Source organism: Carlito syrichta, unplaced genomic scaffold (assembly GCF_000164805.1).
Source record: "Carlito syrichta isolate Samal-C Ts95f unplaced genomic scaffold, Tarsius_syrichta-2.0.1 Scaffold303036, whole genome shotgun sequence".
NCBI lineage: Eukaryota > Metazoa > Chordata > Mammalia > Primates > Tarsiidae > Carlito > Carlito syrichta.
Window position 1 is genome coordinate 213,689 of NW_007247132.1, and position 13,159 is coordinate 226,847.

A 13,159-nucleotide genomic window follows, 5' to 3' on the forward strand; every position below is an offset into this window, starting at 1 on the left:
ATCACAGCACTTTGGGAGGCTGAGGTGGGAGGATTAGCTTGAACCCAAGAGTTTAAGACCAGCCTGGGCAACATAGCAAGACCTGTCTCTACAAAAAGTAAGAAATTAGCCAGGTGTGGTAGTGTGCACCTGTAGTCACAGCTACTTAGAAGGCTGAGGTGGAAGAATCACCTGAGCCTGGGAGGTCGAGGCTTCATTGAGCCATGATCATGCTACTGCACTTCAGCCTGGGCAACAGAGTAAGACCCCAACTCAAAAAAAAAAAAAAAAATTTTCCAGGTTAATTTCCAGATCATGTCATGCAACAAGTCACTTTTGTCATTGTTACAGAAAGCAGCCACTTTGATCACACACATTACAGGAAACTTCTGGGTCCCAAAGTTTTATACACTTAGGGAAGGTCCCAACTGCAGGCAGAGATGTTATCCATTTTTTCCGTATTACCTTGGAATCTGCCACTTTATCCAGACCCAACTCTTGAATGACCTTGTTGATCCGTCCATTTTTTTCACTGTTTGACATAGTTGTTGGAAGCCGAAGAGCTGCTGAGAACTGTAAATTTTCTCTCACCGTCAGAGTGCCCATCACGACGTCATCCTTAAGGCAAAAGGACATTTTAACAAGACGTCTCATGGGTTTCTAAGACCTCGACTCTGCAGTCTATGTAATGTAATCCACAAAGATAACATCTCCAAGGTCAAGTCCCTGCTAATGATGAACTTTTAGTTCTACAAACAGCACCAGACCTGGGCATAGACACCTGCAGAGCCTAATGGAACCATGTCCTCCCCATCTGAACACCCAAATAGAACACAGGTAATTATGATGACTACCCACAGACATTTCCAGACTGCTTGGTACAAGGATTTGCCAAAACATACTCCCAAGCTAGGGGAAAAAAGAAGGGGAAGGAAGGGCAAAAAAGACAATAGTAATATCTTTTGAAGCATAATACAGAAAAGAGAATTGAGACCAGGCACAGTGGCGCATGCCTGTTATCCCAGCCCTTTGGGAAGCTGAAGTGGAAGGATCGCTTGAGGCCAGGAGTTCAAGACCAGCCTGGACAAACACAGTGAGCTCTCATCTCTACAATAAAATAAGCCAGGCATGGTGGTGTGTGCCCATAGTCCCAGCTATTTGGGAGAGACTGAGGTGGAAGGGTTGCCTGAACCCAGAAGGTCAAGGCTACGGTGAGCTGTGATCGTGATCATGCCACTGTACTCCAGACTAGAGTACAAGTGAGACTTTGACTCAAAAACAAAACACAAATAAAAACCAAGAATTGATGGCATTGCCATTACAGGGGTCATATTCCAGATCCTCCCAGGCTTTTCACTTACCATCACCCTGAATCTATGGGAGATGATGAAAAGCTGGTGTAAAGCAAGTTGGTTCCAGCCAAGGGCAGTGGCTCATGCCGGTAATCCCAGCACTTTGGGAGGCCAAGGCAGGAAGATTGCTTGAGCCCAGGAATTTGAGATCAGCCTGAGCAACATAGTGAGAAACTGTCTCTACAAAAAAATCAAAAGAATTAGCTGGGCATAGTGACACACACCTATAGTTACAGCTTCTCGAGAGGCTGAGGTGGAAGGATCACTTAAGCCCAGGAGGTCAAGGTGCGGTGAATAGGGTTCATGCCACTGCATTCCAGCCTGGGTAACACAGTAAGATTCCAATTCAAAAAAATTTTTTTTAAATGAAAGAAAGTTAGGTTAGGTGTGGTGGCTCATGCCTGTAATCTAGCACTTCAGGAGACAGAGGCAAGACGACTGCCTGAGCCCGGGGGCCTGAGACCAGCCTGGGCAACTTGGCAAGACCTCATCTCTCCAATAAAAAATAAAAATAACAAAATTAGCCAGGTGTGGGGGCATATGCCTATAGTTCCAGCTACTTGGGAGGCTGAGGCAGAAGGATCATCTGAACCCAGCAGCTTGAAGCTGTGGTGGCTGTGAGTGTGCCACTGCACTACAGCCTGGGTGAGAGTAAGACTCCAACCCCCAAAAAAGAAAAGAAAACTGGTTCTATGATCATGTCATATAGTCAATTGGAAGCACACTGGACTATCAGCTGAAGCTCTTACCCATATAGAAATGGAGGAAAACAAAAAGGCAAATGCAGTAATACTTACCTGCACCACGTAACCTGAATTACATTTGAAGTTGGCAGGTCGGGGTGATCCATTTATCAGAACGTCTCCCGACAACCCATGTGGGTCTTTCCTTGCAGCTAAGACATCCAAAAGTCTACAACAGATCATACATACCATGGGTTTTTTCCTTCTAACACAGGCTATATCTCTCAACTAGTCTGAATCCAAATTCTGCTCAAGTTAGAAAATGAACTGATCAAGAAATTATACAGATTCAGCTGGGCACAGTGGCTCACATCTGTAATCCCAGCACTTTGGGAGGCAGAGGTGAGAAGACTGCCTGAGCTCAGGGGTTCAAGACCAGCCTGTGCAACTTGGGGAGAACTCGTCCCTACAATAAATCAAAAAATTAGTTGTGCATGGTGGTGCATGCCTGTAGCTCCAGCTACTTGGAAGACTGAGGCAGAAAGATCGCCTGAGACCAGCAAGTCGAGGCTGCTGTGGTAGTGAACGTGCCACTGCACTTCAGCCTGAGTGACAGAGTGAGACTCTGACTCAAAGAAAAAAAAAGAATTATACAACTTCACTAAAATCATATATATTTTCAAATCCTCATGTACCTTTTTTTACTGTATGTGATGATAAAACTCAAAAACATAAAAGCAGGATAGGATGCCACTGGCTGATCCAGCACAGGTCTCCCAAAGAGCCCTCTCAGCAGTCAGACCTCCATGGTACCAACACAGGCCATGTGCTCTTTTATCTAAGACTTGTGTCTGCACTTATACCTTCTGCTCCATCATCCCACTTTTCATATTATCACCCTCCTTTTCCTCTCACTGTATGTCAATCACCTTATCATGTCCTATCAGTGACCTAATAAGATGTCCTGGTCCTTGAGACAGAACCACAAGCTAGCACTAATGCTTGTTATCCATAGCACCTAAACCACACCAGGCGTGCATAGCAAATGCCCAAAAAATATCTGCTTACGAAAAAAAAAGAGTTTGAAAAGTTCACTAGGCCAGGTGTGGTGGCTCACGCCTGTAATTCCAGCATTTTAGGAGGGTGAAGCGAGAGGATTGCCTGAGTTCAGAAGTTTGAGACCAGCCTGAGCAACTTGGCAAGAGCTTGTCTTTACAATAAATTTAAAAACTAGGCTAGGCACTATGGCTCACGCCTATAATCCCAGCACTTTGGGAGGCTGAGATGAGAGAATTGCCTGAGCCCACCAGTTTGAGACCAGGTTGGACAACTTGATGAGACCTCATCTCTACAATAAATAAAAAAATTAGCCGGGCATGGCAGTGCGTGCCTGTAATTCCAGCTACTTGGAAGGCTGAGGTGGAAGAATCACCTGAGCCCAGCAGGTCGAGGCTGCAGTGGCAGTGAGCATGCCACTGCACTTCCAGCCTGGGTGACTAGTGAGACTCCAACTCAAATAATAACAATAACAACAACAACAACAACCAGGTGTGGAGGCGTGCAACTGTAGTTCCAGCTACTTGGAAGACTGAGGTGGAAGGATTGCCTGAGCCCAGCCAGCTGAGGCTGTGGTTGCTGTGAGCATGCCACTGCACTCCAACCTGGGTGACAGAGTGATACTCTGACTCAAGAAAGCACACTAAACTGCACAGAAAAAGTTTACTTATTCTGTTATACTCACGAAGATTTGCCTCCACCTGTGGGTCCCAGGATGGCATTAAGGCCAGGTTTCATGATCCCACTGTAAACACAAAAACATGATGATTTACTGTTTCACTTTAAATCGAATTCTATTAATCTAGGTTCTGCACTGAATACACTCAATGAACGTTGATGAATCTACAGACAGGAAACAAGCACAAATCAACTCTTGAATAAAAAAGCAATTGTCAATTAATAGAAGGCTAAAATACAATGAATGTTAATCACCAGTCAAGGATCTATAAGAAAATTGACTCTGTCCCTTTAAATTCCTTTCACTTATTCTCTAACCCACTTATATTTCTTGGAAAATGACACATTCAACATTCAAGTTTCCATAAAGTAACAGCTTCTTGTGAAGTATCCCTGTTATACTTGTTCCTCTTAACACTGTGTAACTACATGACAGGTTCTTAGTAATGTTTGAGGATCAGTACTGTGTCTTCAAGTGGCTCATGTGTTACCTAGTTAAGTTGTACACAAGTAATTATTCACTGATTTGTAGAATGCCAGTAGAAGTATGCTCACTGCTAAAATTGAATCAGATCAGGAAACAATACATCTTAAGTAGAAATACAGAAGCTAGAATAAAACACTTCTAGATAAAAAGAAAACATCATCACAGTCCTTAACTATTAAAAAAATAGATCTTAATACACTTAGAAAAGTAAAAGATATACTCTCAAGATATATCATTTTCTTCCTTAAGAGTCATGGGTGGACTTTGGGAGGCCCAAGTGAGAGGATTGCCTGAGCCCGCAGGTTCGAGACCAGCTTGGGCAACTTGATGAAACCTCATCTCTACAGTAAGTCAAAAAAATAAAATTAGGCAGGCGTGGTGGTGCATGCCTGTAGTCCCAGCTACTTGGCTAAGGTGGAAGGATTGCCTGAGCCCAGCAAGTCGAGGCTGTGGTGGCTGAGAGCATGCTACTGCACTCCAGCCTGGGCAACAGAGTGAGACTTCGACTCAAAAAAACCCCAAAAACAAAGAGTTCATGATTGGGCATGGTGACTCACACCTATAATCCCAGCACTTTGGGAGCATGAGGCAGGAGAAACACTTGAGTCCAGGAGCTCCAGACCAGCCTGGGAGACATAGCGAGACTTCATCTCTACAAAAAAATCAAAAAAATTAGTGGTAGCACATGCCTATAGTCCCAGCAACTCGGGAGACTGAGGCAGAAGGATCGCCTAAACCCAGGAGGTCAAGGCTGCCATGATGGTGCCACTGCACTCCAGCCTGGGCAACAAAGTGAGACCCCAACACACACAAAACAATGAGTCAGATAAATGGGATGGAAAATTATTGGTTAAGAAGCAGAAAACATCATTTTGGTAAGGGGTATCCTTTAAGAATTTATAGACATGTCAGACCAAGTATGTTTCAAACAAACTCAGTGGATGTTTGAGGGTAGTGGATATTCAGACAGAGAAGAGGAAGAAGGTGGGCAAAATGATGGCGGTGTTGACTATGCTGAGACCCAGGAAGAAAACAAATAGCTTGATTTTATCATGAAGGCAACAAGTAGAATGGTAAATATGGTAAGTAGAAGGAATGGGACAATGGAGAGTTCAGGGCAGGGCCTCTGCAGTGACACAGGCACGATGACATGGCAGCCTAGACTGGTCCTGTCAAAATCCTGTGCCGTCCCTCCTTAGAATTTGTAAGTAGGTCAAAATGTATCCTACAGAGAAAGGAGTATCTATACCAGTGGTCCCAAATCTTTTTGGCATCAGGGACTGGTTCCATGCAAGACAGTTTATTTCTATTATAACATTGTAATATATAATGAAATAATTATAAAACTCATCAAAAAAAGAGTCATGGACAGAAGTGGTAAATAAAATAATGCACAGACTAAAATAAGACTTAAAGTCTGCCTCCAGATAGATGCAGCTATACAACTAAAGTACAGTACAGCTCACTTGCCACTCACTGATAGGGTTTTGATATGAGTCTGCAAGCAATTGATTTATTATGGTCTCTGTGCAGTCAAACGTCACTGCTCATGTTAATCTGAATTTGTAGCTGCTCTCCAGCACTAGCATCACTACCTCAGCTCCACCTCTGATCATCAGGCATCAGATTCTCATAAGGAGCGTGCAACCTAGACCCCTCGCATGCACAGTGCACAATAGGGTTCACGCTCCTACAAGAATCTAATGCCTCCGCTGCTGACAGAAGGCAGAGCTCAGGTGGTAATGCGAGTGATGGGGAGCGGCTGTAAATACAGAGGAAGCTTCACTGGCTCGCCAGCACTCACCTCCCATTGTGCAGCTAGTTCCTAACAAGCCACGAACTGGTGCCAGGGTTGAGGACCCCTGATCTACACCAATTAGAAGGTCAAACCAAAGACAATTGAATTTCCAAATAAACTACAGTAGCCAGTCCCTTGATCCTATACAGCTGTGAGTGGTCAAGTCCACAGGCAACCGTGCCACAGGGCTTACATCCACGAGGACCTGGGCACTCATTGCCTGCTGTACTTGAACTGTCATAACTGTAAAATGGCTGATGGGTGCTGGGGTGAAATGCAGCTTTCTCTTTGCTCATGAACGGAAGTGGCGCTACCGAAGCAACGAACAAATGCGGCGAGAGTCAGGTAAACTAGGAGTAAGCTGCAACAGAGAAACTTCTTATTCTTGGAGTGACCTTTCTCTGCTAATGTAAAATAACACATTAATTGATAAATAGGTAAACATTCACGGTGCATTGACCTATAATTCTTGGTGCATTTTCTTTATTAATAGCTACCTAATAATTGCTAATGGTCTAAAATGACCATAAGTAAACTTGTTATTCACTAAGGCTTCATTGTCAGCAAACCTTTCCAGGTTTTTTTTTCCTTGAGTTGGAGTCTCTTTCATGCAGGTTGGAGTGTAGTGGCACACTCACAGCTACCATAGCCTCAACCTGCTGGGCTCAGGTGATCTTTCAGTCTCAGCCTCCTGAGTAGCTGGGCTACAGGTTCATGCCACCATGCCCGTCTAATTTTTTGATTTACTGTAGAGATGAGGTCTCTTCAAGTTGCCCAGGCTGGTCTCAAACCCCTACACCACCTTGGCCACCCAAAGTACTGGGATTACAGGCATAAACCACCATGCTTGGCTTTCTAGGTTTTTAAAACACCCACTCAAATAAAGACCAAGCAATCCTGAGTGATTAAGCCAAACCTGAACCTGAACGTTCTAAGACAAAGAACACTTGGCTTACTTGGGCACTAAACCCTAGCATTACAGAAAACAACAGCAATGTACAATCACAAACGCCACAAGCTCCCATTTGGGGGGTGACTAATTTCAACTCCATTCAGCCAACACAATTCGTGAGTGTTTACTACATATGTACAAGATATTCTTCTAGGCTATGGGACAAAGCAGAGAACAAAACAAAGAAGCCAAGTCCTAATCCTCAAGAAATTTTCATTCTAGTCCAGGGATCAGCACACTGTAGCCAGTCATCTGTTTTCTGTTTGTTTTGTTTTGTTTTTGAGTCGGAGTCTTACTCTGTTGCCCAGGCTGGAATGCAGGGGCACCATCATGGCTACCACAGCCTCGATCTGCTGGGCTCAGGCGATCCTTCCTTCCACCTCAGCCTTTCAAGTAGCTGGGATTACAACTGCATGCCACCACACCCAGCTAATTTTGTTTGATTTACTGTAGAGAAGAGGTCTCGCTATTTTGCCCAGGCTGGTCTCAAACCCCTGGGCTCAAGCAATCCTCTCGCCTCCACCTCCCAAAGTGCGGGATGACAGGCATGAGCCACCATACCTGGCTTTTTGTTTCATAAACAAAGGGCTGTGGGATCAGAGCCACACTCATTCACATTGTATTGCCTATGGCTGCATTCGTGCCACCCACAGCTGAGTGGCTGTAACACAAGTGTCTGGCCCATAAAGCTGAAAATATTTATAATCGGGTCCTTTATGGATAGTCTGCTGACCCCTCCTCTCATCTATGGTCTACAAGTCACCAGCCTCCCACCCTAGCCTCTACCCTTCCATCTTCCCTTTGACCGCATTCCCTACCCTTATTTACTGCTTTATAGCACTTGCATGCAGACCAGTGTCTCTCAGGACACTGCACACATAAAAGCCTGCCAACAACACTATCACATTGTCACCACCGCTCACACTCTCCTCCTGCCAATAATATGCAGCATGCTGGTCTACAGTCACAGAATAATGAATACCGAACATATGGAATGAAGCTTACCCAGAGGTTGTGTGTCCCATCTATCACATGTTATTGAATAATGATCAATTCCTTGTCTGTTTTGCTCATGAATAAGAAAGGTCAATGCTGCCAAGGGTGGTGGCTCATACCAGTCATCCCAGCACATTGAGAGGCCAAGGCGGGAGGACTGCTTGAGCCCAAGAGTTAGAGACCAGCCTGGGCAACATGGCAAGATCTTGTCTCTATAAAAAAATCAAAAAATTATCCAAGCATGGTGGCTCATGCCTGTAGATCCAACTTTTCAGGAAACTGAGGCGAAAGGATCACCTGAGTCCAGGAGGTCAAGGCTGCAGTAAGCCATGATCATGCCACTGCACTCCAGCCTGGGCAACAGAGTAAGACCTCAACTCAAAAAAAGAGAGAGAAAACTCAATACCTATCCCCTTCCCACTGTCCCTACATACACACAATCTCACACAGAAAGACAATCTTCACTTTCTCAATCTCCATGTCCCTGTGCCTCCCTCCAATTTAAGGTGAGGGCTCCATTGTGTCTTCTAATCCTTCTGTCACAGTAAAAATGCTCTGAGTTTCTGAATTCTCCAATAGGCAACAAGGTCTTTCTCAACAGAGAATTTATCTGTCACTAGCATCTAGCACAATACCCTGCACCTAGGAGGCACTCAAGATTTACTGAATAGGCCAAGTGTAGTGGCTCAAGCCTATAATCCCAGCACTTTGGGAGGCCAAGGCAAGAGGATTGCCTGAGTCCGCAGGTTCGAGACCAGCTGGGGCAACATGGTAAGACCTCGTCTCTACGATAAATTTTTTTTAAAAATTATCTGGGCATGGTAGTATGCCCCTGTAGTTCCGGCTACTTGGAAGGCTGAAGCAGAAGAATCGCCAGAGCCCAGCAGGTCATGGTTGTAGTGGCTGGGAGTGTGCCACTGCACTCCAGCCTGGGCAACAGAGTGAGACTCCAACACACACAAAAAAAGATTTACTGAATAAATACATCTCTACATCTTTACAAATGATAATTACTTCCAAGGAGACAAAGAAAAATGTGTTCAACAAAAAAGTCAAGAAGTAGGAGAACCCAGGGATGGTGGCTCACACCTGTAGTCCCAGCTAATGGGGAAGCTGAGGCGAGAGGATCGCTTGAGCCCAGGAGTTTGAGGCTGCAGTGAACCACAATCATGATACTACACTCCAGTCTGGGAGACAGAGCGAGACCCTGTAGCAAAAAAAATGAAAGAAAGAATTAAGAGACAGTCAGAGATCAGAGAGATTGTGTATATGAAGGTGTTTTTTAAAAACTGAACAAATTGGTAATTATATAAAGGATAATGACAGCCAGGGTTTTTGAGACTTTACAACGATGGAAATATGAAACAAAATCCAGAGGTGTTAGCTTGGAATTGGAGGTATTAGTAAAAAAAAAAGTCCTGGTTTTTAATCAGCACACACAGCTAGGTACAAAGAGCTGGAAAGCACCCAGGGGCTGCGGAAGCAGCCACCCACCGGTCTCCTCCCTGCTCCTGGCCCCCTCTGGCTGGCTCTGCATAAACTACATAACTTCGGGGAGCGGGGGGAGTTCTACAACAGTGCTGCATGTATGTATGCACACGTGTGTCTATGCAGACACACATTCTCTAGGTATGTCCCCTGAGAAAGCCCAGAAGCAACGACATCCCAACAGTAATGAGCATTCTAAACCCCTGAATTTGGGTTTTATAAATACCATCCTCCATACAAATGAAGAGCTGCTTTCAGGTCTGAGGCAGTGTTATGGACACACTGAGTCTGCCACTTCTCACTGTGTCAGAGAATGTCAAAATAATAAGAGACAGAAGGAAAGAGGAGCCCACTTTGAAAGGTCTCCTGCTAGGCACAGTGGCTCAAGCCTGTAATTCTAGCACTTTGGGAGGCGGAGGCAAGAGGCTTGCCTGAGCTCAGGGGTTCGAGATCAGTCTGAGCAACATGACAAGACCTCATCTCTACAATAAATCAAAAAATTAGCTGGGTGTGGGGCGCATGCCTGTGGTTCCAGCTACTTGGAAGGTTGAAGCAGAAGGATCGCCTAAGCCCAGCAGGTCGAGGCTACAGTGGCCATGAGCGTGCCACTGCACTCCAGCCTGAGTGACAGAGTGAGACTCTGACTCAAAAAAAAAGAGAAAAGTCTCCCGCTGACTTATTAGGAAACAATAGGTGTTTCAGGCTGGACGTAGTGGCTCATGCCTATAATCCCAGCATTTTGGGAGGCCAAGACAAGAGAGCCCAGAAGTTTGAGACCAAACTGAGCAACACAGTGAGACCATATCTCCAGTAATAAATAAGTAAAAAAAATGTTTTAAGAAAAAATAGAGGTATCAAGATATATAATGCAGCCAGGCGTGATGGCTCACACCTGCAATCCCGGTACTTTGGGAGGTGGAAGCTAGAGGACTGTCTGAGCTCAGCGGTTTGAGACCAACCCAGGCAACTTGGCAAGATTTCGTCTCTACAATAAATCAAAAAATTAGCTGGGTGTGTGCCTGTAGTTCTGGTTACTTGGAAGGCTGAGGTGGAAGGATCGCCTGAGCCCAGCAGGTTGAGGGTGTGGTAGTCACGAGTGTGCCACAGCACTCCAGCCTGGGCAACAGTGAGACTCTGACTCAAAAAAATATATAAATAATGCATTTCTATTGAATAAAATATGAATCTATGAGTCTATACCAGTAATTGATGAAGCTTCTTCCTGACAGTAGAATGCAAACTAAGAAGTGATGAAAATAGAAAAGCACCCTTTGGTAGCAAATCACAGTGGTGGCTGATTCCGGGAAGAGTTATCAGTGGAGACCAAAGCTGGTGAGGGTTTTATGCTGAAAAGGATTCTGGAGAGGCAGGCGGTGCCATGGCGAAATCGGGCAAACAGCACCATGACCAGATGTCAACTTCAACATCACCTGGGGTGCCATGGCAAAGAAAATGCCAGGCTTGAGACTGGAGCCCACAGCTCTCTGGGAGGGGGTGCTGTCCCTCAGGACCAGCAGCCCAAGAGGAGGATGAGTCCTCGTGTCCCCCTGAGGCCCAGGTAATCCACCCCAAGTCCTGTCAGTTCCACTTCCAAACACATTCTGTGTTCCCTTCCCCCCCCGACCTCGTAGCTACATTCAAACCCAGGTCTGGCATGCTCTGCTCAGGCAGGTCAAATCAGGGCAGAGAGCCTTTCTGAAATGCCAGTCTGGCTGGGTGCGATGGTTCACGTCTGTAATTCCACCACTCTGGGAGGCTGAGGTGAGAGGATTACCTTGAGTCCAGGAGTTCGAGACCAACCTGGGCAACATAGCAAGAGTCTGTCTCAAAAAATAATAATAAATTTTGAAAAGAAAATGAAATGCCAAACTGAACTTAACACCCCTCACATCCCCACACTCTTAAAACACACACACCTGCTTAACACCCCTCACATCCCCACACTCTTAAAACACACACACACACACACACACACACACACACACACCAGTTAGAATGAGACATGACGTAGTGGTTGGTCCACTATGCCAAGGGCATGGGTGACCCACGGCACCTGAAGACCTACCACTGCCTTCATAATGAGGTTGCATTTCCCCTTGGCTGCTCCCAAGTGAGCCGTGCTACAGGATCCTTACTTCTGGAAAACATCCATTGAAGGAATTAGGAGAATGGGGTACTACATGGACAGTCTGCACACAAACGGTCCAGAAGAAACACTAATGACAGTGGAAACATAAACAGACAAAGTAGGCTGGCACAGTGGCTCCCGCTTGTAATCCTGGCGGTTTTGGGAGGCCGAGGCAGGAGGATCACTTGAACCCAGGAGTTTGAGGCCAGCCTGGATAACATAGCAAGACCTCACCTCTATGAAAAGTACAAAAATTAGCCAGGCATGGTGGCATGCACCGGTAGTCTCAGCTACTCAGGAGACTGGGCTCAGAGTCATCCTTCCGCCTCAGTCTTTTACCTCTGCTTCTTGAGCAGCTGGGACTATAGGCACGCACCACTATGTACGGCTTATTCTTTGATTATTTTTGACAGATGAGATCTTGCTATATTATATTGCCCAGGCTGATCTCAAACTCCTGGGCTCAAGAAATCCTCCTGCCTCAGCCTCCCAGAGTGCTGGGATTACAGGCATGAACCACCACACCCAGCCAAACTATAAGATTTCACTGTGTTTTTATGAGCTCAGGAATGCAGAAAGGTGAACTCGCCCATTGCTGAAATGCATACCATTTAACAATAAAAACTGTCATGAGCCTCCAGCAGATGACACTTGCATTGTATCAAGTTACTAATCTACTATCTTTCAAAGATAAGGCAGCCGTATCCTCATATAGCTTCCATGTTAAATAAATTCAACTGCACTTACTCAAATCATCTGCCTCAGCACAAAATCTGATATGATCCACATTTTCTTGATTATTATTTTTCACAAAACGCTTGTCACCTTTTCTTTTATTATTTAGTTATTTTTTTGAGTCGGAGTCTCATTCTGTTGTCCAGGTTGGAGTGCAGTGGCATGCTCACAGACACCGCCGTCTCAACCTGCTGAGTTTTCAGGTGATCTTTCTGTTTCAGTCTTCCAAGTAATTGGCACACCACCATGCCCAGCTAATTTTTTTTTTTTAATTGTAGAGATGAGGTCTCGCCTTGTTGCCCAGGTTGGTCTTAAACCCATGGGCTCAGGCAATCCTCTCACCTCTGCCTCCCAAAGTGCTGAGATTACAGGCGTGAGCCACCACACCCCGTGCTTGTCAGCTTTTCCAAAAAAGTCCTATCTAGGCATGTAGCAAAAAAAAAAACAAGAAGACGGGTGTGGTGGCTCACACCTATAATCCCAGCACTTTAGGAGGCAGAAGTGAGAGGATTGCTTGAGCCCAGGAGTTCGGGAGACCAGCAAACTGGGCAACATGATAAGACCTCATCTCTACAATAAATCAAACAAATTAGCTGGGCGTGGTGGCTTGCGCCTGTAGTCCTAGCTACTTGGGAGGTTTGAGGTAGAAGTGTTATGGTCCGAGTAATGCTCCACTGCTCTCCCTCGATACCAATAAATCAAGGGGCAGGGAACTGTTAGAAAGAGGTTTATTTCTAGCCGGGCTTGGTGGCTCAGCCTGTAATCCCACGCCTTTGGGAGGCTGAGGTGAGTGGATTGCCTGAGCCTGCGGGTTCGAGACCTGCCTG

The 13,159-nt window shown here is 45.5% G+C and overlaps 1 protein-coding gene across 1 annotated transcript in view; it reads right to left on the bottom strand.

Moving 5' to 3' along the window:
• ABCG2 (ATP binding cassette subfamily G member 2 (Junior blood group)) overlaps nucleotides 1–13,159 on the bottom strand; it is a 48,491-nt gene that overhangs the window by 30,875 nt on the left and 4,457 nt on the right. Inside the window, exons 2-4 of the mRNA XM_008057496.1 lie at nucleotides 3,756–3,815; nucleotides 2,129–2,243; nucleotides 445–597 (exon numbers count right to left, since the gene is read on the bottom strand). Of these exons, the coding sequence (XP_008055687.1) occupies nucleotides 445–597; nucleotides 2,129–2,243; nucleotides 3,756–3,815 (328 nt within the window). The remainder of the gene's footprint in view (nucleotides 1–444; nucleotides 598–2,128; nucleotides 2,244–3,755; nucleotides 3,816–13,159) is intronic.